This window comes from Eretmochelys imbricata, chromosome 2 (genome assembly GCF_965152235.1).
Source record: "Eretmochelys imbricata isolate rEreImb1 chromosome 2, rEreImb1.hap1, whole genome shotgun sequence".
In the NCBI taxonomy this organism is placed as follows: Eukaryota; Metazoa; Chordata; order Testudines; family Cheloniidae; genus Eretmochelys; species Eretmochelys imbricata.
This window is the reverse complement of record NC_135573.1, coordinates 201,663,015-201,687,772: the sequence shown is the minus strand read 5'-3', so window position 1 is coordinate 201,687,772 and position 24,758 is coordinate 201,663,015. Positions and strand designations below refer to the sequence as shown.

General features: G+C 44.5%; 1 protein-coding gene across 1 annotated transcript in view; it reads left to right on the top strand.

Annotated features, from left to right (window-relative positions):
- Positions 1-13,080: 13,080 nt before the first annotated feature.
- Positions 13,081-24,758, top strand: part of KAT2B (lysine acetyltransferase 2B) — a 69,727-nt gene continuing 58,049 nt past the window's right edge. Inside the window, exons 1-2 of the mRNA XM_077808739.1 lie at positions 13,081-13,332; positions 24,526-24,652. Coding sequence (XP_077664865.1) covers positions 13,081-13,332; positions 24,526-24,652 — 379 coding nt within the window. The remainder of the gene's footprint in view (positions 13,333-24,525; positions 24,653-24,758) is intronic.

The following is a 24,758-nucleotide window of genomic DNA, read 5'->3' as shown; positions in this document are numbered from 1 at the left end:
TGCAGCTTCTGTGATTATGGTGCTCTCTCCATGGTTTTGTTGCATTCTGCATATTTTAAATTTTGAACCGAAGGATCAAAAAAGTGGTGGCATCAAAAAGGCCTGATGTAAGTGGGGGTATTTCTAGACTAAATAGGGGTAGAGTTTTTACAGTCTTGGTTCTGCACAAAAGTTGTCTGGTTTAACTAAAATCAGTTTTCAAATTAAATTACTTAAATCAGTGCTTTCCCACTGGTGGGCACTCTTAGGGTTTGTCTACACAGGAAAATTGTACTAGTTACACTGATAGAATTAAACAAGGATAGTTACACTGGTATAAATCCTCGTGTGGACACTCTTATACCAGAATAAGAGTGTCCACATGGCACTGGTAGGTGTTATACTGTCTTTATGATTGATGTATGGAGATTGACTCATTTTCCCCCTGCTTGTTTTTTCCAGGAGAGCTATAAGGTCTTGACTTCCCTATTTCTGCTGGAGGGCGGAAGAACCGCAGGGAAATAGTGATATCACAATATACTGAAACTGAGTTACCGCTTTCTGAGCCCTACATTGAGTGGGAGAGGAATGAGAAGACTTAAGGTTCCAGACTATTGCGATATCCCTGTGCAACTCCAGTGCTCCAGCAAGAAAAGAGAAGCCAAGACAGGTACTGCTGATGAGTTTAAACATAAAAATAAAGCAGAGAAAAACCACACCTTAAAATGGTGAGGAAAAAAATGTCAGGTCACCTTATTAAAGAGCAGTAAAAGGGCACCAACAATATAATATTTGCTAAGCAGTTTGCATCTGAGAGCCCATGCATTAAATCTTGGTTAAAATGTTACTACTATAAAATGTAGGCTACTTGGCTTCTGTAGGACTACTCATGTGAGCAAAGCTACTTACACATGTAAGTGTTGCAGGCTATCAGGCCATAGGATTGTGGGCCACAGGCTAATATTGCACAATGCACCACGATCTTAGGAACATTTTAGTTCTGGGCATTGGTTTACTGCTATACTGCTATTGCACTCTGAGCTGGTCAATATGGGTATAGCGTATAGTTAGTCTGTATCTGCTGCTGCTACAGTTGGGCTATAATGCAGTCTAGTGAGGTGACATTTCAATCACATGGTTTGTAATTTGTGAACCTGCCAGTAATTAAACTGAGCATCAAAAATCTGACGTGTAATGAAAAGTAAAATGTACAGATGTTACTTTTGTGTAGCCATTAAGAATGCAGTATCCAAATGAAAGAGCCCTGTAAACAGCTTTCCTTACCCACGTCATTCCTCTCCCTTCTCCAGGATGTGCTCCTTCCTCACTTACCTGTCATGGCCATCACCTCAACTGTAAATTCTTTGGGCCACAGGACCTTCTTCCTTGAGCTTTCTCTGAAACCCCTCCTGTACTTGTGGGCACTACAAGGTAATCACTACTACAAATAATAATAATATGGATGCAGGAAAGGTGGTTGGCTGACTTACCTTTGCAGTCTAGCATGTATAGGAAGAGGAGGAGAAGTAAAAGATGATGTATCTCTGAGGTCATAGTCTCCCTGAAAATGTCATCATAATATCACCCAACACAACATTTTTCATCCTCCAAAGGCCACATTGTGGGAAATTCTCCCTGAACAAGGATCATTCATACCCCCGCCCCATTGTTTTTCATCTCCTTCCCTTCCCTCCTGTCTCCCTCTCTCCTCCCTTCTTTCTCAATCATCCATTCCTTCTCTGTCCCACGTTTCTTCCCTGAGCTTGCTCGTCCCTATCAGTCCCTCCTTGCCAATGGTGTGGAAATGCTGCTCATACTATCTCTATGCTGTCAGGTCTTCTCCTCTCCTTCTGACTTGTGCTCTGTTCCCTCCGCATGTAATACATGGACAGGTTGGAGGTAGCTCAAAAGGGAATTGCTTGCACTTGAGAATGTTGATGTTCCCACTACCATTACAACCGTCTAGCAGGCATGTCACACACCTGGCAGCCACACAAATGCTTCCAATGGGAACTAGTATTCACAGCATCACAGGTACAGCTCTTCCTCTGAGCATCGATAAGCTCTGTGTCTCCCTGCTCCACTGTAGTGCTAGTGTAGACCGCAAGGGCTGGCATAGTGGTTGCAATGGTGCAATTGGTCCCTTAGTGCAATTCCACAATGCTCCGGCCCTACCTCTCAGTGACAGCTCTGACTGCCCAGAGCATGGCTCTGTCACTTGTCAAGATACCCCCTTACCAGCTGTATGCAGGCCCAAGAGCACTCAAGGCAATATTTATCTGGTCTCAGCGCTACCCAGCCCCTTACCCTAAAACCCCAACTACAAAAGCAGCATCAGAGGCCCACAAGTTTACTGTAAAATAAAATTTATATAAGCTGTATTGAATACTTCTAAAACCTATATAAAAACTCCACCCGAAAGACAAAACTCCCTTGTTAGCCAGCACAGCAATCACATCATAAACCTTCTACCAGGGCACTTATGTCATTGTGGGGTGGACTCAGAGGCCATGCACAGCCTCAGAGCATCTGAAAAAGGGACCATAGCAAAAGGGACATTAGTTAGGGGCTGGACAGGAACACTACACTGTGTCTTCCCCAAGTGAATCAATATATCTTACCATAATGCTCTAGCACCCTCTGGTCAGCACCAACCCACGGTATATCCCAGAGCAATGATACAGCCCCACTAGGCCCCCACTACAGGATATATGGGAAGGGGAATTTGGCTGGCCACATGGACGGGGAGGGCCTAGAGGAACTTGGGCCCAGACCACTCCCGTTTCTGGATCCTAGAGAAAAACACAAGAGATGGAAGCTGTTAGTCTACAAAGCAAAAGAAGAAAATACAAACATAATTAGAATAATTATAGAATAAATGAATGAACATAATTAAGCTCCTTACTTCCCTCCTTGAGAACAGACACTCAATGCTGATGGTGCTCAGCATAATATTGCCTGATACTTCATGCCTTCGTCTGTGTGGCAGCAAATTCAGGAGTTGCTACTAAGTTTCCACCATCGCATTTGCAAGTGTGAGGGTGTAAAAGGGTGTCATCTCAGTCCCTTAGGACAGACATGCAGTTCTTTGTGAAGAGCAGATCCATTCAAAGGGGGCAATGGAACCAACCAAAAGTGCTGCAAATGTACACTTACGTATTCTAGGTATTATGCATCTGCTTCAGGGAGCTGTGCTGGCCATTGTAGGTCAGGTGCAACAACCTACAAACCTGTAATCCTTGCAATAACAGCTATGCCGTGGACATGGTGCACTCTTTGCACTCCAAACAGAATGCTTCGTAGGTACGCACTGAGCTGTTGCAGCTTGCACCAGTGCAGGTTGCAGTGGTGTTAATTTGACCCATAAATATTGAAGCAAATCCGAAGGGCGTTTACACCATTGGTATGAGGTGACCACAACAGGAAAACCTCTAAGCCTTTTCTGGGACAGTTGCAGAGAAAGGCATACAAGTTTTCCTAATGTAGCTGCATGCACCTGATGGAAGTAAGTGGCTGTGTCTTCCTTAGCATTTTGCTTTCTCTCACAGCACGGTAATACCAACAGTGCAGCTCCAATGCTGGCAGCAATAGAAGCAGCATGGAATAGTCCAGCTACTGCATTTTTAACTCCCTGTTACCTGACCCTGGTAAAATGCCAGTGGTCAGGATATATTAACCCTCCCACCATCACTAGCCCCCATGGACCTGCCTTGGTGGTAGTATATGCTGGGCGATATTAAGAAAGAAAAACATCAGTGCCGACAAGTAGCCTGTTGAGATGGGGCCAGGAAAAGTGCTGAGAAGTGGGATGATGCAGGACACTGAAGAGGTCTAGCCAACCACGAGCTGTTCAGAGCAGCAGCAGGTGAAGAAGATGGGAACTCTGACAATGCTACCACCTAACAATGAGCTTTTCATAGAATAGTAGTGGCAGGAAGGGGAGGGACAAGGGTATTGGAAAGGGCAGTGGAGTGGGCAGGATACAATGGGAGGAGTAGTAGGGGGAGAAAGGGGAAGGGCAAAACAACGCATGGGGCAGCTTACCACCTTTGAATCCTGTAAAATAATACAATAGAGGCCTATACAATACATAGTAAGACATTGACCATGTCTTTAAATTCTCATTGTGGGTAGCTAAATAGCTCCTAAAATGAGCTTCTGAACTTAACACCTGTACACAGTCGCTGATTTTATAAGGCGCTCAGCAGTTTGTAGGTGCAAGTAGCATAGCATCCTGTGCTTCTATGGCCAACTGCTAAAGCACTTACTTCGTTTTTGCTAAGTCAAAACTCTTACTGAAGTCAATAAGGTAGTGTTCTGCGTAAGCATTGAATACAAACTACATCATTTCCCTGTAGTTTGTGTTACTAAAATAGCCCAGGAATATTGTAATGATCCTTTCTCTCGCTGTTCCATTTATCAGTTTTTACTTTAAAAATTTAGTATATTTGGGAAAAAGCAAATCTATCAGGAAGGTCAATAAATAAAAATATCTCCAGCTCTTATTATCAACTTGGGCTCCTAGGCAGGGAAAGCAGTTGAAAAATGGGGGTTCTCTTCTCACAAGTGACTATGTAACATAACATTCCTGCTCTTCAGATCTGATTCCTAAGTCTATTCAGAGTCTTATCTTCCTACATAAGTGACAAAAATAAGTGCTTTTTACTTCTGCTAGCTCTGCGGGACTAACATAAGCCCTGGTACTTCAAATGCTTACACACATGCTTAACTTAATGCATACATGTGGCCTCACGGGGGTCAACGGAGCTAGCCACATGAGTAAAGTTACACATATGCTTGTGTTTGTAGGTTAAGAATTATAGCTAGAAGCGAATGAGCTGGATTTGACTCCTTTCTGCGTATCATCAATAGAATTGTTCACTACTTTCTGGATCGTGCCAATTAGTCACACCTAGTTAAACCAAGTGAAGTATCACTGAGGGCAGAATTTGAAGACGGTGGGGTTTCACAGAGGTTACTTGGGGTATAATTTACCTTGCAGCGTCTTTATTATTGATGATGAATAAGAAGGAAAGAAGCCTCTGTGGTGTTCCGCAGGGATTGGTTCTTGGCCCTATGCTATTGGTTTTGATTAATGGCCTGGAAGAAAACATACAATCCTCACTGATAAAAGTTTGCAGATGACATGCAATTTGGGAGAGTGGCATATAATAAGGAGGACAGGTCACTCATACAGAGGGATCCAGATCTTTTGGTAAGCTGGGCACAAGCAAACAATATGCCTTTTAAAAGGGCTAAATGTAAATGTATACATCTCGGAACAAAGAACTCAGGCCATATTTATATGATGGGGGGCCTCTATCCTAGGAAATGGTGACTCTGAAAAAGATGTGGGTGCTGTAGTGGCTAATCAGCTGAACATGAGCTCCCAGTGCGGCACTGTGACCAAAAAGGTCTGATGCAATCCTTGGTTGCATGAACGGGGGAATCTCAAGTAGGGATAGAGATGTTATTTTACCTCTGTATTGGGCACTGGTGTGACCGCTGCTGGAATAGTGTGTCCACCTCTGCTGTCCACAGCTGAAAAAGGATGTTGGTAAAGAGGAAAGAGCCACAAGAATGATTACAGGATTAAAAAACATGCCTTATAGTGATAGACCCAGAAGCTCAATCTATTTAGAAAAGGTTAAGGGGTGACTTGATTAGTCGATAAGTACCTACATAGGAAACAAATATTTAATAATGTGCTCTTCAGTCTAGCAGAGAAAGGTGGAACACGGTCCAGTGGCTGGAAGTTGAAGCTATACAAATTCAGCCTGGAAATAAGGCATAAAAGGTTAATGGTGAGAGTAATTAATCGTTGGAATTTACCAAGGGTCGTGGCAGATTCTCCATCACTGACAATTTTTAAATCAAGATTGGATGTGTTTCTAAAAGCTCTGCTCCATGAATTATTCTGGGGAAGTTCTATGGCCTGTGTTACACATGAGGTCAGACTAGATGATCACAATGGTCCCTTCTTAGTCCTGCCTCAGTGCAAGGGACTGGACTAGGTGACCTATTGAGGTCCCTTCCGGTCCTACATTTCTATGATTCTAGGCTTGGAAAGTATGACTCAATTAACTAGTTTGATTTACAATCCCCCCAATTGAGTTTATGAAGTTCAGTTAGAACAGCTATTTTTGTACTTATAAATTAAGCACACTTGATACCAGAGTATCAGTGAGACACACTAAACAGGGAACTTCATAATATCATAGCAATACTGACTTCATTGGAGTTATGACAAGTAACACCAGCTGAAGATCTAGCCCAATGTTTCCAAGAAGTGAATCACCCTTATATTTTACAAGTGCCAATGTAGTGGATGGAGACAGGTGGGCATATTTTGACTGTCACCAATGCAGTTTAATACAAATTTGTGTCAGGCTTTGATTTATTTACTGAATATTTTAGCAAAGGATTTGAATGAGGATAAGGAATGTAATACGACATTTCCTGTTTTTGTTATTGAATGAAAAGTTATAAAGCTTACCTATTACCACTAAAAAGTGTTTTCTTTTGCAGCCATTCCTCTGTAACACTAAGCAGTACTTCTGCATTTGTAGTGACACTGGTATTTGCAACTGTTACTATAGTAACTGTCTCCTTAACCACAGGCTGCTAAATTTATTGTTTGCATTGTCTATTAAGCAATAAAGTTAAAAGATATGGGTGCTGTAAGATAACCACACTCTTGGGGATAGAAGAAGGAAGAACTATAAAAGTGTTATTTCAAACAATAATACCCAATATCCTATCCTATTTTATTTACTTATGACATTGAAACATAACTCATTTTCCCTTCACAAAACTTACATGAATGTCATATACAGAATATAAACCATGCTAGACAAAGTAACAACTGCTTCATAAAAAGCAGTGTCTCATAACATTTTTCATCTTTGCTTTTATTTTAAATGGAAATAGAATCACTTAAGGCTTTTTAAGACCTTGGAGGATAGACTGAAGCAGTTATTCACATAGGCCGTGAGCCTGCAAGTGCTTCAACATGTGTTTAACTTTATGCACGAGTAATCCTGTTGAAGTCAGTGAGACTACTCACGTGTGTAAAGTTAAGTGCATATATGTTTGCAGGATCAGGCCAGACAATGCACTTTTCAACCTCAATTTGCAGACTGAGCGTAAACTAAAGATGACTGATCTTGAAGAGAAGCTCGTATTTGAGGGGAAAAAAGGCACTTCAACAAAGCCTAAGTCCAAGAGAAATGTGCTCAGGAATGTTAAGAGTCCAATGGAAAAAGATTAATTTTTAAGAAATAAACATTTCACTATAGTGTTTGCAACCTAAACCATGCAGTAGAGAACCTTAAAGTGAAATTGACAAATGTAGTTAAGAGGAAAACAAAAAATAGACAAAAGTAAATGTGCTTAAAAATGATCTTTGAATGATCTAATGTGGTGTTTATAACATACGGTAGATAAGAATTATTATTATGTTTAATCCATCAAAGAAATAAAACACTAAAATTATAACAATTGTATTTTTAAAAGGACTAAATTTGTAAGCTAATATGAGGTTCAATTTCCACAAACAACTTTAACTGATGTCCACATTATCTATTGGTATTCTGTATTATGTGGTACTGAATGACTAGGCCACCGGGACAGTCTGTCTTTAAAAAAAAAAAAAAAAAAAAAAAAAAAAAAGTCAGCCATTTTAATAGGACACCGTTAACTTGAATATCACATATTTGTCAGAAAATGTTGTATCACTTATAGTTACAAGTATCATTTATATTTACTAGAATTGAAAGAAGTTGGAATTTTCCCCTTTGTTTATTTTGTACATTTTGTGCACAGTCAGTTTTACTTTACCCTGTGTAATAACCAGTTAGGCCCTGAACCAACAAGTGCCGAGTCCGAACAAGTAGACCCATACACTATAGCAGCTGTACATCACCCTGGAATTCACCTGTGCACTAGTGCTATTGCCTTCAGTGCACACACTGAGGAATTGAAAAAAAACAAAACACTTAAATGCCCACAACCTTAACTCCAACCTTTTACATTGTGATTTTGTTATTATGGAACTGCCGTTTGTGGTTCCTCATAGCTGAGTTGAGTTTTGCAATTGAAGCTGGGTTTCAACCACTTTGCTTTGTATTAAGAGTACAGCATATCCTGCCCCAAATCACTATTTGGACACAGAATGAGTATTCTGAGAATTCACAAGTAAATCATTTAATTAGTTTTGAGTTAAAATGTAATTAAAAATAGGTCCATTACGAAATTTAGCACCTAGTGTCAAGCTGCTTGTTTTTTTGTTGTTGTTTTTGTGTTTGCTTTTTTTGTTTGTTTGGTTGGTTGGTTTGGGATCTGGAATGATCTTAATAAACAGACTCTTCCAACTTCCCATATAGTTAAAACTGATTGATATTTCATGCATTGGCTACTTTTGACATTTTATTTTTCAAACAAGTCATAAAAGAAATCCAGACATGTTAAGGCAGCCCAACAACCTTAACTCTGCCCTGTAGTGACACCCTGAGGGAGGAAAAAAAAAACAACCTAATATGCCTTTAACTAGAAGTCCCCTAGAATTTTTTTTTTGGAATTACACTTAGGCTTTGTCTACACTAGCACTTTTTGTAGGGAAACAGCACAGAAACCCCTGACTGACATAAGTTTCATGAACAAAAGAGCTGGTGTGGACAGTGCTATGTCTGGGGGAGACGCTCTCCCGCTCACATAGCTACCACCACTTGTTGGGGGGTGGTTTAATTATGCCAGCGGAAGAGCTCTCTCCCGCTGGTATAGAGCAGCTACATGGGAGACCTTACAGCGGCACAGCTACAGCGGTACAGCTGTGCCTCTGTAAGGTTCGTAGTGTAGATGTAACCCATAGTAGATTGTGTAGGCTGACTTCATTGCACACTTTATCCCTCCGTTCCTCCTACAAGCTCCCTGTATATCACCCTTCCATCCCACTCTATTGTAGGGACTCCTTGCAACCCCATTGTCACCATCCTGTCCCTCATGCCTTGGGCTTTGTGTCCCAACCGCTTCCCTCATACCAGGGTCCCGGATTCTCTACCTCAACCCCAGGGACTCACCCCCATTCCCTCTTCTACCCATATTCCACTTTCCCCCTTCTCCCATATGCTAGAGTTCCCCAATCTCCCTCTGCTAGGGATTCTGTGTACCCCCATTCCCAGTCCTCCTGTACCAGGGTCACCCATTCTTCCCCCATGCCAGCAATTATGTGTGGATCCCCATTGCCTCTCCTCACCATTCCAGTGGCTCTGTGTGGCCCCCTCCCCCATGCCAAGATCTCTCTGCCCTCCATTTGCCCCTCCCCAATGCCAAGGGCTTTGTGCATGCCCCCATCCCATTATTATATGTCTTCTTGTCTGAAAGATAAGTCATCCATGGGGTCAACATGTTAGTGTTACATCTTTTTGACGTGAGCAGCTAGTCAAAGTTTGAGGTTCTGTGGATGTTCCAACTGGGAGTAGAAATCAAGGATGGACTCTGGTATTTTCTTTGATGCAATCTTGTTTCTTTACAAGGAATGTACAAAGTCCTGCTTCTTTGAATGTAGGAGGAACCAAAAACAGGAGATAGCTTCTTTGATTACAGCACCAAGCGTCTCTGGACTGCACCAGACCCAAAAGCTCTCTGATCTTGGCTTATGCCAGTGTCAAGCCCTGTTTATGTGATCCTGCTTGGCTTGCTCTGCTTCAGTCTCTCCCTGTTTCTTGTTTGTACCCCAGATTGTGTTTTTACACACACTCGGCTGGTCAGAACAATATCCAATGGACCCTTCCACACACACGGTGCTAGTTTCTGGACAAACTAACTCTAGTAGGCCTTGCTTTAGGTGTGGTCCCTTAACACTATCTATTTTAAGAGACGAGCACATTCACAGCAAGCCAGCACTAGGTATAATCAGACTAAGCAATTGCTTAGGGCCCAGAGCAGCTCAAGGAGGCCCCCCCCCCCCCCTTAGCTTTTTTAGTACAGTAGAACCTCAAAGATACAAACATCAGACTGACTGGTTAACCAGACACCATGTGAAACCGGAAGTAACCAATCAGATAGCAACGGAGACACCCTCCCTCCCCGCCAAAAAAAAAAAAAAAAAAAGCAAATACTACTGTACTGTGCCTGTATTGCATCTTAAAGGTAGGCACATCTGGGCTGCCTGTCCCCACCTCGCTCCCACCCCCACGTGCAGGGCAGCCACTTACAGCTAGGTGGTGAAGATGCTGGGGCTGCCAGCCCAAGGCAGCTGGAGCCGGCAGAGCAGGAGCAGCGCTGAGGTCTGCTCCACTTTAACCCCTCCCTCCGAGGGAGATGCACTGTTTCCCCCCAGGATCCAGCGGAGAGGGGGACTCGCTGTTTTCTCTCTCTCGCGCACGCACGGGACGGGACGGGGACAAGTTTGCAAACTCAGTCCAATCCAGGGAAGGAAGCTGCCAGCGCTGAGGTGGGAGCTCAGCTGCTGTTGAAGCCTGGCCTGGAGTGTCAGCTGCTGGAGTTGCAGCCCGAACTGTGCTTTATGCAGAGTTACCAACAACCTCCATTTCCCAGGTGTCGTAACTCTGAGGTTCAGATGTATGTGTTTTGTGTGGGGGAGGGGGGAAATATGGGCTAGCTCTGCCTCTGAGTTTACACATTAGTTTCAACCCCCTAACTCAACACATAAGATTTAACCTTAGCTCATAAATAAGGCTGATTTTGTCATGGATATTTTTAGTAAAAGACATGGACAGGTCACAGGCAATGAATAAAAATTCATGGAAGCTTGTCCCTGACTTTTACTAATAATATCCCTGACAAAATGGGGGTGAGGGGAGAGGTGGGTCAAGCACCCTGCACCACTGCACTGGCTGGGAGCTTGGAGGGACTCTTGACTGGGATCTGCAGGGTCCACTGGCGGGGGCTTGGGCCCTCCAGGGCATCCCTCACCACCCAGGGAGGCTGTGGCATTCAGGGGATACCTTGCTGGTGGCTGGGGCACTCCGGGGAATTCCCCTGCTGCCCAAGGGGCCTGGAGAATCATAGAATATCAGGGTTGGAAGGGACCTCAGAAGGACTAATCCCCCATAGTTGCCCCAGATCCCTAAATGGGTCCCTCAAGGATTGAACTCACAACCCTGGGTTTAGCAGGCCAATGCTCAAACCACTGAGCAGGATTCCCCCAGTGCTGACAGGAGCTGGGGGGGCCACTGCCTATGGGGGCTGGGGAGTTGCCGGGGATTCCCCGCTGCTGGGAGCTAGGGGGTGCCCTGCTGCCGGTGGTGGCTGGGCTGCTGTGGGGCCCCTATGTCAGGGAGGTCTCTGAAAGTCAGGGATTCCATGACTTCAACCTCTGTGACATATTCATAGCCTTACTCATAACATTAGATTCTATTGAGAATGGGCAAGGATGAGTTAGGGGTATGGTTATGCTGGAAGATATTAATGGCTGTCGTTAACCAGCTCTTTGATCTACAGACACTTGCAGAGGTGCCTGAGGCTGTGACTGCTATACAGATGACAGAATGTCCATGTGTCCCCCATGTTTCACCTTTCTTGTTTTCCCCCAGATCAGTAAGGTAGTACCTACTCATGCCTAGAACATTCCCTGAAATCTTGGAATTGGTCCATGTGGTGTTCAAAAGGTATCATGTTATAGACAGAAATGCTACTCAGTTGAGCACAAGGCCTTGCAAGCCTTTCTAAATATTAGTTTAATTTAGCCTAGGAGTACAAACACTTACGTACCAGTCACAATTATGTGGCTATTGCATGGTGTCATTAGCTAGAGTTAAGCTAATAGAGTTAAGGTCATGGGGTGCTTAGGTAGTTCCAACCCTTAAAATATTTGCATTTCTTTTAAATTTAACCTTAACCCTCCATTTCCTGGGTTTGTGATGCTTGTTGTGGGGATAATCACAATATTATGCTTCTGATGTTGTTTACTGTTATTTTACAGATATGCACTCAATCTTAACTTTATTTTAATATAGGTTTTGTCTGGTTTTGGAATAGCATATATACATGTATTGATTAAATCTATTTGTGTGGGAGGTTTAGTAGTATGTATTGACTATAGCTGATCTTGTTATTGGAAAGCCATAAAGCAGACATATAGTAGAACTTAATGTTTTTGGTAGGGCAGTGATTTTCAACCTTTTTGCTTTTACAGACCCCTAAAACATTTCAGATGGAGGTGCAAACCCCCTTGGAAATCTTAGACGTAGCGTGCAGATGCCGATGGTCTGCGGACCACAGGTTGAAAAACACTGTTCTATGGTAAGGACTACCTTTCAGTACCTACCTGAGACATAGTCTGCGGATCCCAGGTTGAAAACCTCTGTGGCAGGGTAAGAAACGTTGACTCTAATAAATATTGCCTTCTTTCTCTGGAGGGTGTAAGTTTCAGTTTACATGCTAACTGTGTAAATTAAGTGTCGCTTTGGGAGTTGGGGTGAGAGTGGAGTTTGAGGCAGCGGACTGCTCCGTTAGGGTAGGGTGTTGGTGAATTGAAAGGGTGCGTGTGAGACCAGGAGGGTGGCCGCTAGCAGGTCATGGCGGGGGGGGGACGGGACGACGACACGGACGCTACCCTTCCTTTATACTTTTTTGCGATGCAAGAAATACACTGCAGCAGGAATCTTAAGTCTCCGCTCAGCCCAGGTTTGGGCTGTATTGTTTTTTCTATGGGGAGGGAACACAACAAAGCCGATATTGCACGCACCCTGCTTGTGCCTGGAGGACGGAGGCTGGGAGCGCTGGGCTGCCGCAGACAGCTGGACTGAGCGGCTGGCGATGCTCCCGGCGGGCTGGGCAAGGTCCCTCCCCGCGAACAGGTCGGTGCCTCCCTCCTTGAGCTGGGGGAGCCCCGTGGGCTGGGAGGTCCGGAGCCGGGAGCACAAGGGGCGGCCCTCCCGGCAATACCGGGCTGCCGCTGCTCCCCGCCTCCCGGCTCCAGAGGGGCCGCCCGCGGCGCGGCCAGTCCCTCCCCCCGGGGAGCAGCCGGCGGCGGAGCGGGGAAGGGGAGGGTCTAGCGCTCGGCGCACCGAGCCGGGCACCGAGGGAGCTGCCGGACGGGCGGCTCCTGCCGGGTTCCGGGCCGGAGACGGCGGCGGCATGGCCGAGGCTGGCGGGGCCGGGGCGGGAGCGGCAGGAGGCGGCGGGGCCGGGGGGCTGCAGCAGGGCTCCCCGGCCGCGGGGGGGCTGGCTGCCGGCGGGCCGGCCCGTGCTGCTGCCGCCGCCGCCGCTGAGAGCCCCGGGGGCGGCGGGGAGCCCGGCTCGGCCCGCAGCGCGGGGAAGAAGGCGCAGCTGCGCTCCGCTCCGCGGGCCAAGAAGCTGGAGAAGCTGGGCGTCTACTCCGCCTGCAAGGTACCGAGCCGAGCGGCGGGGGGCTGGGCAGGTCCAGTCCCTGGCCTGGGGGCGGGGCCGGGCTCCGGCCCCTGCCGCCTGGGGAGCGCGGAAGCGGCTGCGCCTTGGTTGTTTGTCTTTGGTTTGAAACCAGGCGCAAAAAGGGAGGCCCCTAAAATGGAGTTGGGGAATTGGGGAATGGTGTATGTGGGAGCAACCCGCGCGCCCCCCCCCCCGCAGTGCTCCCGGGCCCCCATCCCCCAGCTTGTCACCCCCTCCAGCACGCACCGGCCAGCTGCCTTCTCCCCTGTGCACCCTCCGCAGTAACCAACCCGTCCTGCCACCTTTTGCCTCTGGGCAGCCTTCGCCCTGCAACCCCAGCCACGGTCACCTTCACCCCCTGCATTAACCTCGGACCAACCCGCCCTCTTCTCCCTTTTGCAAACCCCTTCCTGCCACCTTCACCCCCCTGCAACAACCCCGGGCACAGATACACCCCCGCCTGCCACTCCCCTGTAGCAACCTCCTCCTGTCCACTTCCCCCCGCAAACCCCTCCCTGCCACTGCACCCCTTTTGCAACGAGCCCCTTTTGCCTCTGTGCAATCTCTTTCCTGCCACCACAACCCCCCTCCACCTCTTGACCACCTTCATCCCCTGCAACAATCCCGTGCACCCCCCTCTCTGCCACCTTCACCCCCTGGAAGAGCCCCCATGCGACCCCCCCTTTGCAGACCCCCGTGCCCCCTGCACTTTGTGGGTTGTTGTTGTGACATCTGCATGGAAGATCAGACCGAGGGGAGAGCCCCTCCTTTTCTCCTGAACAGCAGGAAGAGGGAACTTGGCCGTAGGAAGGTGGGGGCGGGACATCGGAGAATATTGCCCGTTTCTGCAGAAATAGTGGCTGATGGGGCAGGGGTGTCTAAAGGTATGTGTGCGGAAGACGGTGCACATATCTGTCGGGAAGGCGATTTAGGCCAGCAGCACACACCAGCCCCTGTCATTACTGTATTATTTGTTTGGTGAAATCCTGCTGCAGCTGCTTGCCTTGTAAACACAGGATTTGGCAGCGGGACAAGCCCCAGCTTTGAACGCTGTTGCCTTGTTATTTTAACCCCCCCGCCCCCGTTGTCCTCCCCCCATGTTTGCAAGACGCTGCCTGGCAGATCCCGGTGCCTGCAGTGGCCCCTGCGCGGGGGAGACGGGTGCAGGGCCAGGGTGGGAGTTGGGATCTGCAGCTGCACTCCTGGCCGCCGGGGCCCAGAGCTTGGCAGCAGCGCCTTTGTTTTGACAGGATGACAGCTGAAGGAGGCGGGGACTTCGCCTTGTTGCTTCTGCGGCCTCTGGCTGACAAAAACATTGTATTACTGGATTATCAGTAATGTGACGAGGTCAGAGCCCAGCAGCCAGTGGTGGAGGAGCTTTCCCAGGGCTCATCCTAAAGTTTCTTTCCTTTCTTCTCCTCCCTTTCTAGAGAAAAGAGTCTAGGCTATGCACATTCATTCAAACACTATTAGAGACTGGGTCTTGAAGCTCTTGATTTTATTAATCTTTAAAAACACTTTAAATTTTTTTTTTAAAACACCAGGGAGCAATGATGGCTGTTTGATGGTTTTAGCTTGGTTCCCAGTGGGGGGCTGTTGGCATCACAAAAGCCACTGCTAGAATTGGCATTCTCCTCTGCAGTCTTGGCAGAGAAGCAAAGGAGTGAGTGCAGCCTCTTAACTCCCACAAGCTTATCCCTACTGGTCATGATTTAGGCAAATTGGGGAAGTTGATGTTGCCATTGCCTTTGCTTCTATGGGGAAATAGGCTATGTTAGTCTCTGGGGTCATTAATCCAGCACCTTTGATGAGCAGTTAGCTCATGTAAATTATTTTCAGTACTGAAAAGCATTACTAGAAGTATTGAGGTGAAAAAGAAAACTGAGAAACTGTAGAGCAGTTATAAAGCAGATAGCCTGATTGCAAGGGTCAAGTAGAATTTAAAAGAGCAGCATGTCTAGTTAAAGCCTCAGTGAGATTGGCTCTAGTTACCTGAGAGATTGATTCTTCTATAGCCGTGGCCGTTCAAAACACCTATGTTTCACCAGAACAGTGAAAGTGTTGACTGGCAGTAGGAGCCAGGGGCTTCTGAACGCAAGAGACAGAACCTTCATGGGAGCTGAAATTGATGGAACTCAATCCCATAAGAATGAACACTTTTAGAATTAAATGTGAAATGAATTTCTTTGATTTAGCTCTCCCTGAATAATTTGTTGATGCAACACTCCTACCCACAAACATAAGCAAGCAAGCAAACAAATACCTTTCCTATGAAGGAATCATACTTTTTCTCCTTTAGGCTGGGAGGGAAGGAAGAAAGGGGAGAGGTGCTATTTCTAAATATTTGGCAGGTGTTCAGGTACCATAGTGATGGGGCTATAAAAGAAATAGTATTTGCAGGAGGTTGCAATAGTGAAGAGGTTAACTTTGAATTTTCATGCTTTATGTCTCAACCTTTGATTCATTTTTGTGTTTGATTTCACAAGCTCTTAGATCACTGAAGTATGTAATTAGTGTTCCCATTCATGCAGTAAGCATATGTGAATACTGTAACAAAAGAGTAAATCTATGTATAGTTGTTCACCTTAGAGAGCGCAGGGAATGTGCTTGTCACTCAGCATGTTTGGCATTCTCTAGTCCTTGTATTTTTCTCCTCCCCCACTCCAGTGTGCATCACAGCAGTCAGCAAAATGGAATTTATTAGAATCTTAACCTTTGAGGGGCTGTAAGTAGCAAAGGAAGAGAGAACATTGATTAGGTCTGAAGAGACATGACAACACAGGAAGGATAAGAGAAAGTGAGAACACTGAATGGAGGAAGACTAAAGTGCTGGCCTATCTGGTAGCAAATGTTGCTATGCCAGAGATAAGACTTCCACAATGCTCTACTTCCACCCTTTGCTCCTCTGGAAGTAGGTTGTTCATACCTTACAGCTATTGCTCTCTAATTATGCCCTCTGGTTCATCTTTGAGAGGCACTGGCAAACTCTGCAGGGAGTGTGTCTGTGATGCTGTGCACAGAGCCTTTGGTGGAGAGAAAAAAGGAAAGATCTTATAGGACTATCCCTTAAGGAGGATACAAAGGAGAGGCAGGGCATAGGAAAGACAAAGCACTTTTACTAGAAAACAAGATGATAAAAATAACCATATATTCAGCACTACAAGTGTTTTTACAAAAACTGTCTTCATTAATTTTAATATACTTTTCTATGTGACATACTTTTTAAAAAAGCTCTCTAAAACCTCAAGTTAAAGTGCACAATTTACTTTAGATAGGCAAAATAGTATACAATTAAAATGAATTAAAACTCCCCTTTTTATTGGTATGCTTTGTAGTGCATTGAAATGGACACTATTATAAATATGAATGAATTCATAAATATTTATTTTCCCCAGCATGCGATTTGAGCATTTGAATGCAAGCTTGGCAATCATTGGTATGAAAATAGCACTGTGTGACTTATACTCATAAATGCATTTAGTGAAGATTGGAGGAGGAAAAATCATTGGCTTTTTATACATGTTCTTTCATGTGATGTAAACCATGTCTCATTGGGAGCTATATAAATGTCTTTATGTACTATTTTTGTACTCTTGCATTTTCTATATATTAAAACAGGATTATTTTTTATTCTTAGTTATATGTAGTACAGTAATTCCTAGAGGTTACAACTGCGACTGGAGCCCCATGGAGTTTGGCATTGTACAAACACTTAGACCATGTATGCACTGTGGGTATTAAAGCAGCACGTTAGTGTAAATGCAGCCTGTAGTGACAGAAAGGGTTTTTCCATTGCTGTAAGAACACCACCTTCTAAAGTGACAGTAGCTAGGTCGACAAAAACATTTTTCCTGGCTGTGTCTACACTGGGGATTGGATTGGCTCAGCTGTGAGGCTCAGGTGTGTGATTTTTCACATCCCTGAGTGTCTTAGATATGTTATCCTAAATTTTAAGCTCATACCAGGCCATAGTAGGAAACAGTCCCTGCCCTGAAGAGCTTAGTCTAAATAAATAAGACAGACAAAATGTTGGAGGGGAAATGAAGAGGTGAAAGCGTGTCAGAAGAAAATTAGAGCTAGCGTAGAACCCAGCTCCCCTGAGCCCCAGCTCAGCGATCTATCCGCTGGACCACATTGCTTCTCATCAGGTTCTAGTTGTGCACTACTTCTGTAATGTTCAGATCCTGCGGTGAGCTCGGTGAGGGTGGACCTGTGTGCTCAGGTGGAGTCCCATTTCATGTGAAAGTAGGAGCTAATGACATATCTATTTCGTGTAATATTTCTCTCTTAGTTAATGTTACCTGCTTTATAGGACTGACTGAGATGACCCTTGACTGTCCTACCTTTTGCTTAGCTTTGTAATTTGGAAGTATAACTTTTGGAAGCGTCTCTGAATGATAAATTAGTGTGTAAAAAAGAGTTGTTAGAGTTGTTCTCTGGACTATGTATAGTTCCATAGACTCAGATGTTTACTGCTTTCTCAATATCAGTTTAAAAGCTGGGGCAAACCTGTCTAACGAGGGTTTGGGGCCCAATCCAACTTCCATTAAAGTAAATAAAAAATCAGCCACTGACTTACATGTGCATTGGGGAATGGGGGAACAGGTCCATATTAGCCTACAGCCACTATAAAAGTAACAGCAAAATAGGAATAAATCAGATTCTAAAATTTGTCCTCAGAAATCTAAGGGCTCTACAGAATGCTTTAGTCAAATGGATCTGTTCCCCTCTTAATATCTCTGTGATTCTTCTCAGTGTGATATATTTTCATGGAGGATACTCGAAATTTGAGTAGGAACAATTAGGAATAACTTTTGCAAAATTATCAACGTTTTTGTTTTCGTCCGCATGAAGCATGTAAGAGTTTATCATTGTTTTGAGGTTACTGCTTGCTGCGGAGAGATGACTTTGCTAAATTTAGACACCCTAAACAGACTTGTATAACTTTTCTTTCTAAATCTGAAGGAAAGATAATCTTGTGTAAGGTTTTTGTTCCACCCCCTGTAATTCAGCAATTAACCTATTACATCCTACTCCCCCTTTAATTACTAAATAGGTCAGTCCTTCAAAGAGCCAAGTACAATGCCTAGCTCAAAGAGCTAATTCTCAGAGTCGTAGGGTCCTTTAATTTGCAGCTAATCTAGCTCAGAATTTGTACCTTTCTATGTTCATTTCCCCATCTTTAAAATGGGGATCCTATTTCTTAGCATGTGAGATATTGTGAAACATCACTCTTTAATCTTCTTTAAGCATTTTTAGAACCTTAGATGAGAGGTTGCATGTGCAACCTTAAGTTTGTCATTTCCTGACTTTTGAATGCTTCATTTTATAATCTTAACATTGTAATTCCACAATTAAAACAACAACCGTGGAGCTATTAATATAGAGTATCTGAAGCATGCTATTTTCAGACTCATTTTGGACATAGTGTCAGTGTACAAGGTTCTAAAGTGTAGGTCAGCCGTTTGTCTGTTGGACAGCAAATAATATTAAATGTAAAAGTTGTTTTTGGTTATTCTTGGTTCCTGGACAACATACTTTCCTAGTCTTAATACTTTAATTACATATAATATAGAGAAGGAGTACTTGTGGCACCTTAGAGACTAACAGATTTATTTGAGCATAAGCTTTCGTGAGCTACAGCTCACTTCATCGGAGTGAGCTGTAGCTCACGAAAGCTTACGCTCAAATAAATTTGTTAGTCTCTAAGGTACCACAAGTACACCTTTTCTTTTTGCGAATACGGACTAACACAGCTGCTACTCTGAAACCTGACATAATATAGAGGTATCATGAGGATTCAAATGTTCATATTTTTTACATTGTTTTTATCAAGTAAAGCCCATTGTAATTGCTAAGTTTTGTACTAATCCAAATCTTTCCAGCATGGGTTGAGGATGCTTCTGAGATAGCATACAAAATTACCTATTGTGGCCATTTAAGGAACAGTGTTAATGTCCCCTGTGTTGGAAGGATGAAGCTCAAAACCAAAGTTCTTGAAGGCTGTGGTAAGGCAGGGGAAAATGAAAGTATCTTAAGTCTCCTTTATTAAAGCCCTGCAGATGGCCTAGAAAATCAATACAAGAACTGGATGTACTAGGTCAGATACTCCTCCCAGACACCTTCCCCCCAAGACTGCTTTTGAAGCTAAATTAAGTATTTGAGGAGGTAATTTCATACTTTCCTTTCTAACAAAAAGCAGGTGAGTGACATGTGAAAAGAAAAACAATCATGAGAGGGTCAGAGAAAGAAATGAGTGAAGAAAACACGGCGGAAGACTCAAAACAACTCAACAGGATGTAAGCCACTAAGGAATGCACACTGAGTATTCAATGTATTTGCACTGTCAGGGTCCATAATGAAGGCTTAGTTATCAAGAGGACCTTGTTCAGGTTGTGCTGCTGTGTTGCTGACCAAGCTTTTATGCTGTATCTGGTGCTTTATGCTGAGTTTTTAAATGTTAATGTTTGTTTGAGGCAGAGATCTCTGGAATATTGGAACAAAAGAATTGAACATCTGTTTCAAAAGATCTGGCTAGGTTAGGAAGTACAATTGAGGGCAGAAAAAATCTGCCACTGAACGTATTTTATGTTCTGTGGGAGGGCTGATATTTAAATCTGGCAGTTTAACTGAGCTGTTATCACTATTCATACATCTGTTTGTTTGCATCTTTGGTGTTAATTATCGTGTGATGCTAAAGTTTGTGTAGTTACTTGCTGTTTATGGATTTAAGGATTTGGAGTAAACATTGTGTTGTGTGCTTATGTGAAATGTTGACTGATGCTCATAAGAAATTGTCTTAGAATTCTTTATTCTTTAGCCCAGCTTTTCTTACTATTTTTATTAGCTATGATTGACGCAGCTACAAGCTTCATATTTGAGTGGCTTTTTTATAGCATTAAACATTGCCTTTTGTTAGAGACATATTTGGGTCTGAGTGGAAAAAAAACCCAGTTCTGACAGACACATAGGGAGAAAATGGATGGATCAAATCCAAGTCCCTTTTAAAAAATATTCTGGTTTCTGTTTTTCAGAGCTTCTTTATACTATCTTTTGAATTTTCCTTAATGATACTTTGTTATAGTCCAGGCTGCTCTTTCTTTCTCTCACAAATAACTTGCATTAGTGCAATGCTAAGGTTCTACATTTACAGTTATAAATTAGAAATTGCAAAAATTAGCAGTTTCATGGTAACACTGACTTTCCCACAGAGCATGTATGGGAAATTTGGGCGGCATCAGGTTTTGTTTTGCTCTGCAACCTAAGAAAAAATATGGTATCAAACAATCTCAAAGGGTATGTCTACACTGCAATAAAAGACTTGTGGCCCAGACGTGGCTGGCCCAGGTCAGCTGAGTTGGACTGCAGGGCTGTCCAGTTGCGGTGTAGACGTTTGGGCTCAGGCTGTGGCCCAGCCTCTGAGACCCTGCAAGGGGGGAGGATCTCAGAGCCCGAGGCCCAGCCTGAGCCCAGATGTCTGCACTGCAATTTTATTACCCCATAGCCCAAGCTCAGAGAGCCTGAGTCACCTGATCCAGGCCCTGAGACTTGATGTTGCAGTGTAGACATATTCAAAAGGATACTCTGTTGTAAACCCTGGAAAGGTTTACAACAGAGAGTATCCTTGGCTCACCGGCATCACTCAAACCTTTGCCTTTTATCCTAGTAACTAAAAATAAACAGGTTTCACAGCCGTTGGGTGACTAAAACAAAAGTAGGACCCATGCTTGACAGTATGTGAAAAATAAGAGTGCTTCTCCAGATAAGCTGGATATCTGTGGTCTTCCAGATACTGGTGTATATTCAGGTATTTTTCTTATGCCTCGTCTACACTTACCAGGGGTTCAATATGCGGCAATCGATGTGCAGTGGTTGATTTAGCGGGTCTAGTGAAGACCCCACTAAATCTACCACAGATCACTCTCCTGTTGACTCCTGTACTCCATCTGAACGAGAAGCGCAAGAGAAGTTGACGGGAGAGCGTCTCCAGTCGACATCACATAGTGTGGACCCCGCGGTAAGTAGATCTAAGTACCTCTACTTCAGCTACGTTATTCATGTAGCTGTGTAATTTAGATCAATCTCCCCCACGTAGTGTAGACAAGGCCTTGGAATGCTAGAGAAAACTGCACAGAAGTATAGCCTAAAATTCACTAGAATTAACATAAATCCTCCATACCTCAGCTTATTTGGAAAAAAAAAATTATTGGAAAAAATTGTTCCTATAAGTCCCGCCCCTAGCTCCTCCAGAACTGACCCTCCCTTTTGCCACATACAGACTCATCTCCTGGGAGTAGGGTTGCCAACTTTCCAATAGCTGAAAACCGGACACCCCTGCCCCCATCCCCTGCCCTGCCTCTTCTCCTAAGGCCCTGCCCTTCCTCTTCCCCGAGACCACACCCCCACTCACTCCTCTCCCACTCTCCCTCAGTTGCTTGCTTCTCCCTCCCCCGGGACTCACCTGCCACTTAGAGAGCCAGGCTGGGAGAAGCTGACGTGGAGCCTGCCTGCCCGCCCGCCCAACTGGGGCACAGCAGTCAGGCTTTGGCTTAGAAAAGGAGCGAGGGGCTAGGGTGGGGCAGAAGGGGGGGGTTGGTCCCCAGAGCAAGGGGATGAGGAAGGGGCAATCAGGGCACAGGCTCGGGGGGTGAATGGGATCCCCCCAAGTAGCGGTGCCAGTATCTACCTCTCCACCAAAGGCTTGAGCTGTGGGTCCGAGAGCCCGTTCTCTCTATCAGCAGCTGGGAAGCTCCTCCAGGCAGCAGCTGCTGCTGTTCCTGCTCTCTCCGCAGGGAGATTGCGGTTACTCCCAATAACCAGACTTTTAGTGTCTGGTCAGCAGTACTGACTGGACACTGCCAGGCCCAGGAGTGGTGGAAGTTCCCTAAAATTGAAGGGGCCACTGGTGCCCAAACTGTGGCTGGCTCCCAAGCTGCCTCTTCCTGCGAGGAAGCATCCCGGTGCCACCTCTTCCCCCAAGGCTGCACCCCCACTCGCTCCTCTCCACCCCTTCCCCCCTGTCGCTCGCCCTTATGGCTGGTAAAAAGTGGGAGGGCTATGCTTTTAAGTGATGGGGCCATGGCCCGTTGGCCCCCCGTTCCGGCACCCCTGCCAGATCCCCTTTTTGACTGGACTCCTGACAACCCTACCTGAGAGCTTAGTGGTTCCCTCCCCTACCTGGATACACCTCTCAGCTGCAGATAGCTGCTCACGTTTCTGCCAACCATTTCATGCCCAGACAGTAGCATGTATGTGTGGAAGGGGAGGGAGAAGCACACTTCCTCTTTCCAAGGGTGGTGTGCTGTTATGTGCTTCCTGGGAACCTCTAGGGGTAATTCTAAGTCAGCCTGTTGACTTCAGCTGCTGCATGGACCTTCTGCATCCCTTCTAATGTGCCTGACTACATTGGGTGCAGTCAAACTATCATTTGGCGTGCATATGGTATCACAGGGATAGACTGGTGGTGCCACGAGCCCTTCCAAATATATCCAGTGAATGGTGATTGTTCAAACGTTATGGAGAGAAAACGTGTTATGTGTTGTCCAGCAAAGATCTGGCATTGCAATGCTTAGTGCACAGGTTGCATGATTTGAAATGGTGGAGTTGAAGAACTACTTAATCACAGTTGGCTAATATTTTCAGTTCTGGTACTTGAAAAGCTGCAGCCTCTGTTGGGCACTGGTACCTTAGGTATAAGGCAATTCAAAACAAAAGACAATGAAGTTTTTGTGGAATAAGCTACATGAAATATTTATTTTTCATACCTTTTCTGAACATAATGAAACACACAAGATAGACATTAACACCACAAATTGAAGTACTACACGTATTTTTAAGTTACTGTTAAGTATTATGCAGTAATTTCATTACTAAGAACCTGGAACAGCAAATGATTGTGTATCTTGTTACAGTGCAGTACACAAATATTTCTAAATATAGAGCAGAGAGGAGATGCTTTTCTTGGAGGTGGGTCTTCAGATTGGAATATGAGTTCAGTTAGGAAAATCCAGAAAGTCTTTAATTGCTTTGATGCTGGTACGCAGAAAAGAAATTACCTTCAGTGCTGCTCTTGTACCAAGTACTTTGCTTCTCAAGTGCTAGCATTCCAGTGGAACATTGCCACTTCACCCCTGAATGTCTGGAATTTGGCTACCGGAGGCCCCACTGCCTACCTTATCATGTTATCAGTCCTGTTAGTTAAGATTTACTGAGCATCTTTTAGAGTGGTAGCTGTGTTAGTCTGTATCAGCAAAAAGAACGAGGAGTACTTGTGGCACCTTAGAGACTAACACATTTATTTGAGCATAAGCTTTTGTGGGCTAAAGCCCACTTCATCAGATGCATGCAGTAGAAAATACGGTAGGAAAAGATATATATACAGAGAACATGAACAATGTTCAATGGCAACCCCCATTTTTTCATGTTCTGTGTGTGTGTGTATATATATATATATATATATATATATATATGAATATAATCTTTCTACTGTATTTTCCACTGCTTGCATCTGATGAAGTGGACTTTATCCCACGAAAGCTTATGCTCAAATAAATGTATTAGTCTCTAAGGTACCACAAGTACTTCTCGTTCTTTTTGGGCATCTTTTGCCATCAATATTTGGATCTAAATCTTCCAGGATAAGCAGCAGCATTTCCTTAGTAGAGACCAGTGCCTCTGGAATTCCCTCGTTTTGGTGGTTTGCTCAGACCTATGGTTTTGACGCCTCTATTGCGTGATGTATTGTTTATTTTGTTTTGCTTCACATGTCTGTTGTATGGTGGTGTGTTGTATGGTTCCTAGTCGGCAGGATAGAAGACAGGGCAGTGATGCGGATGCTACCGGATGGGTGACCTATTTATTTTATTGTTTTAATTGTAAAAGTGTCTAGATGATATAGCAATAGAAGCCAGCACATCAAATAGATGAATGCTGCTTTTGCACAAAAGTTGGAGTGAGGACCTGCTGTAGAGGAGTTAGCCTGTGGTTTGGAGTGCTTGTCTGTTTTCTCAGCTGGTATCTTCTGACCAGCTGGAAGCAGTTATGGGCCGCCACAGATCATTGTGAATTCTCTGCTTTTAAGTAACGAGTTCTACTTTATTTCTGTGTATTTCTAGAAAACATGAAATACATTAGTTGTGTGGTAGATATATTAACTGTCTATTTTTATTTCAGGCTGTGGAATCTTGCAAATGTAATGGCTGGAAAAATCCTAACCCACCTCCTACTCCTCCCAGGGCAGATTTGCAGCAGACAATTGTCAGTCTTACTGAACCATGTCGCAGCTGTAGTCATGCACTAGGTAAGTATTTAGCTTCTCCTGGATTTGCAATCCATGTTCTTAGACCCTAGGTCATAATATTACATGTTCTGTTATTCCCAGACAAAAACTATATTAAGATGGAGTT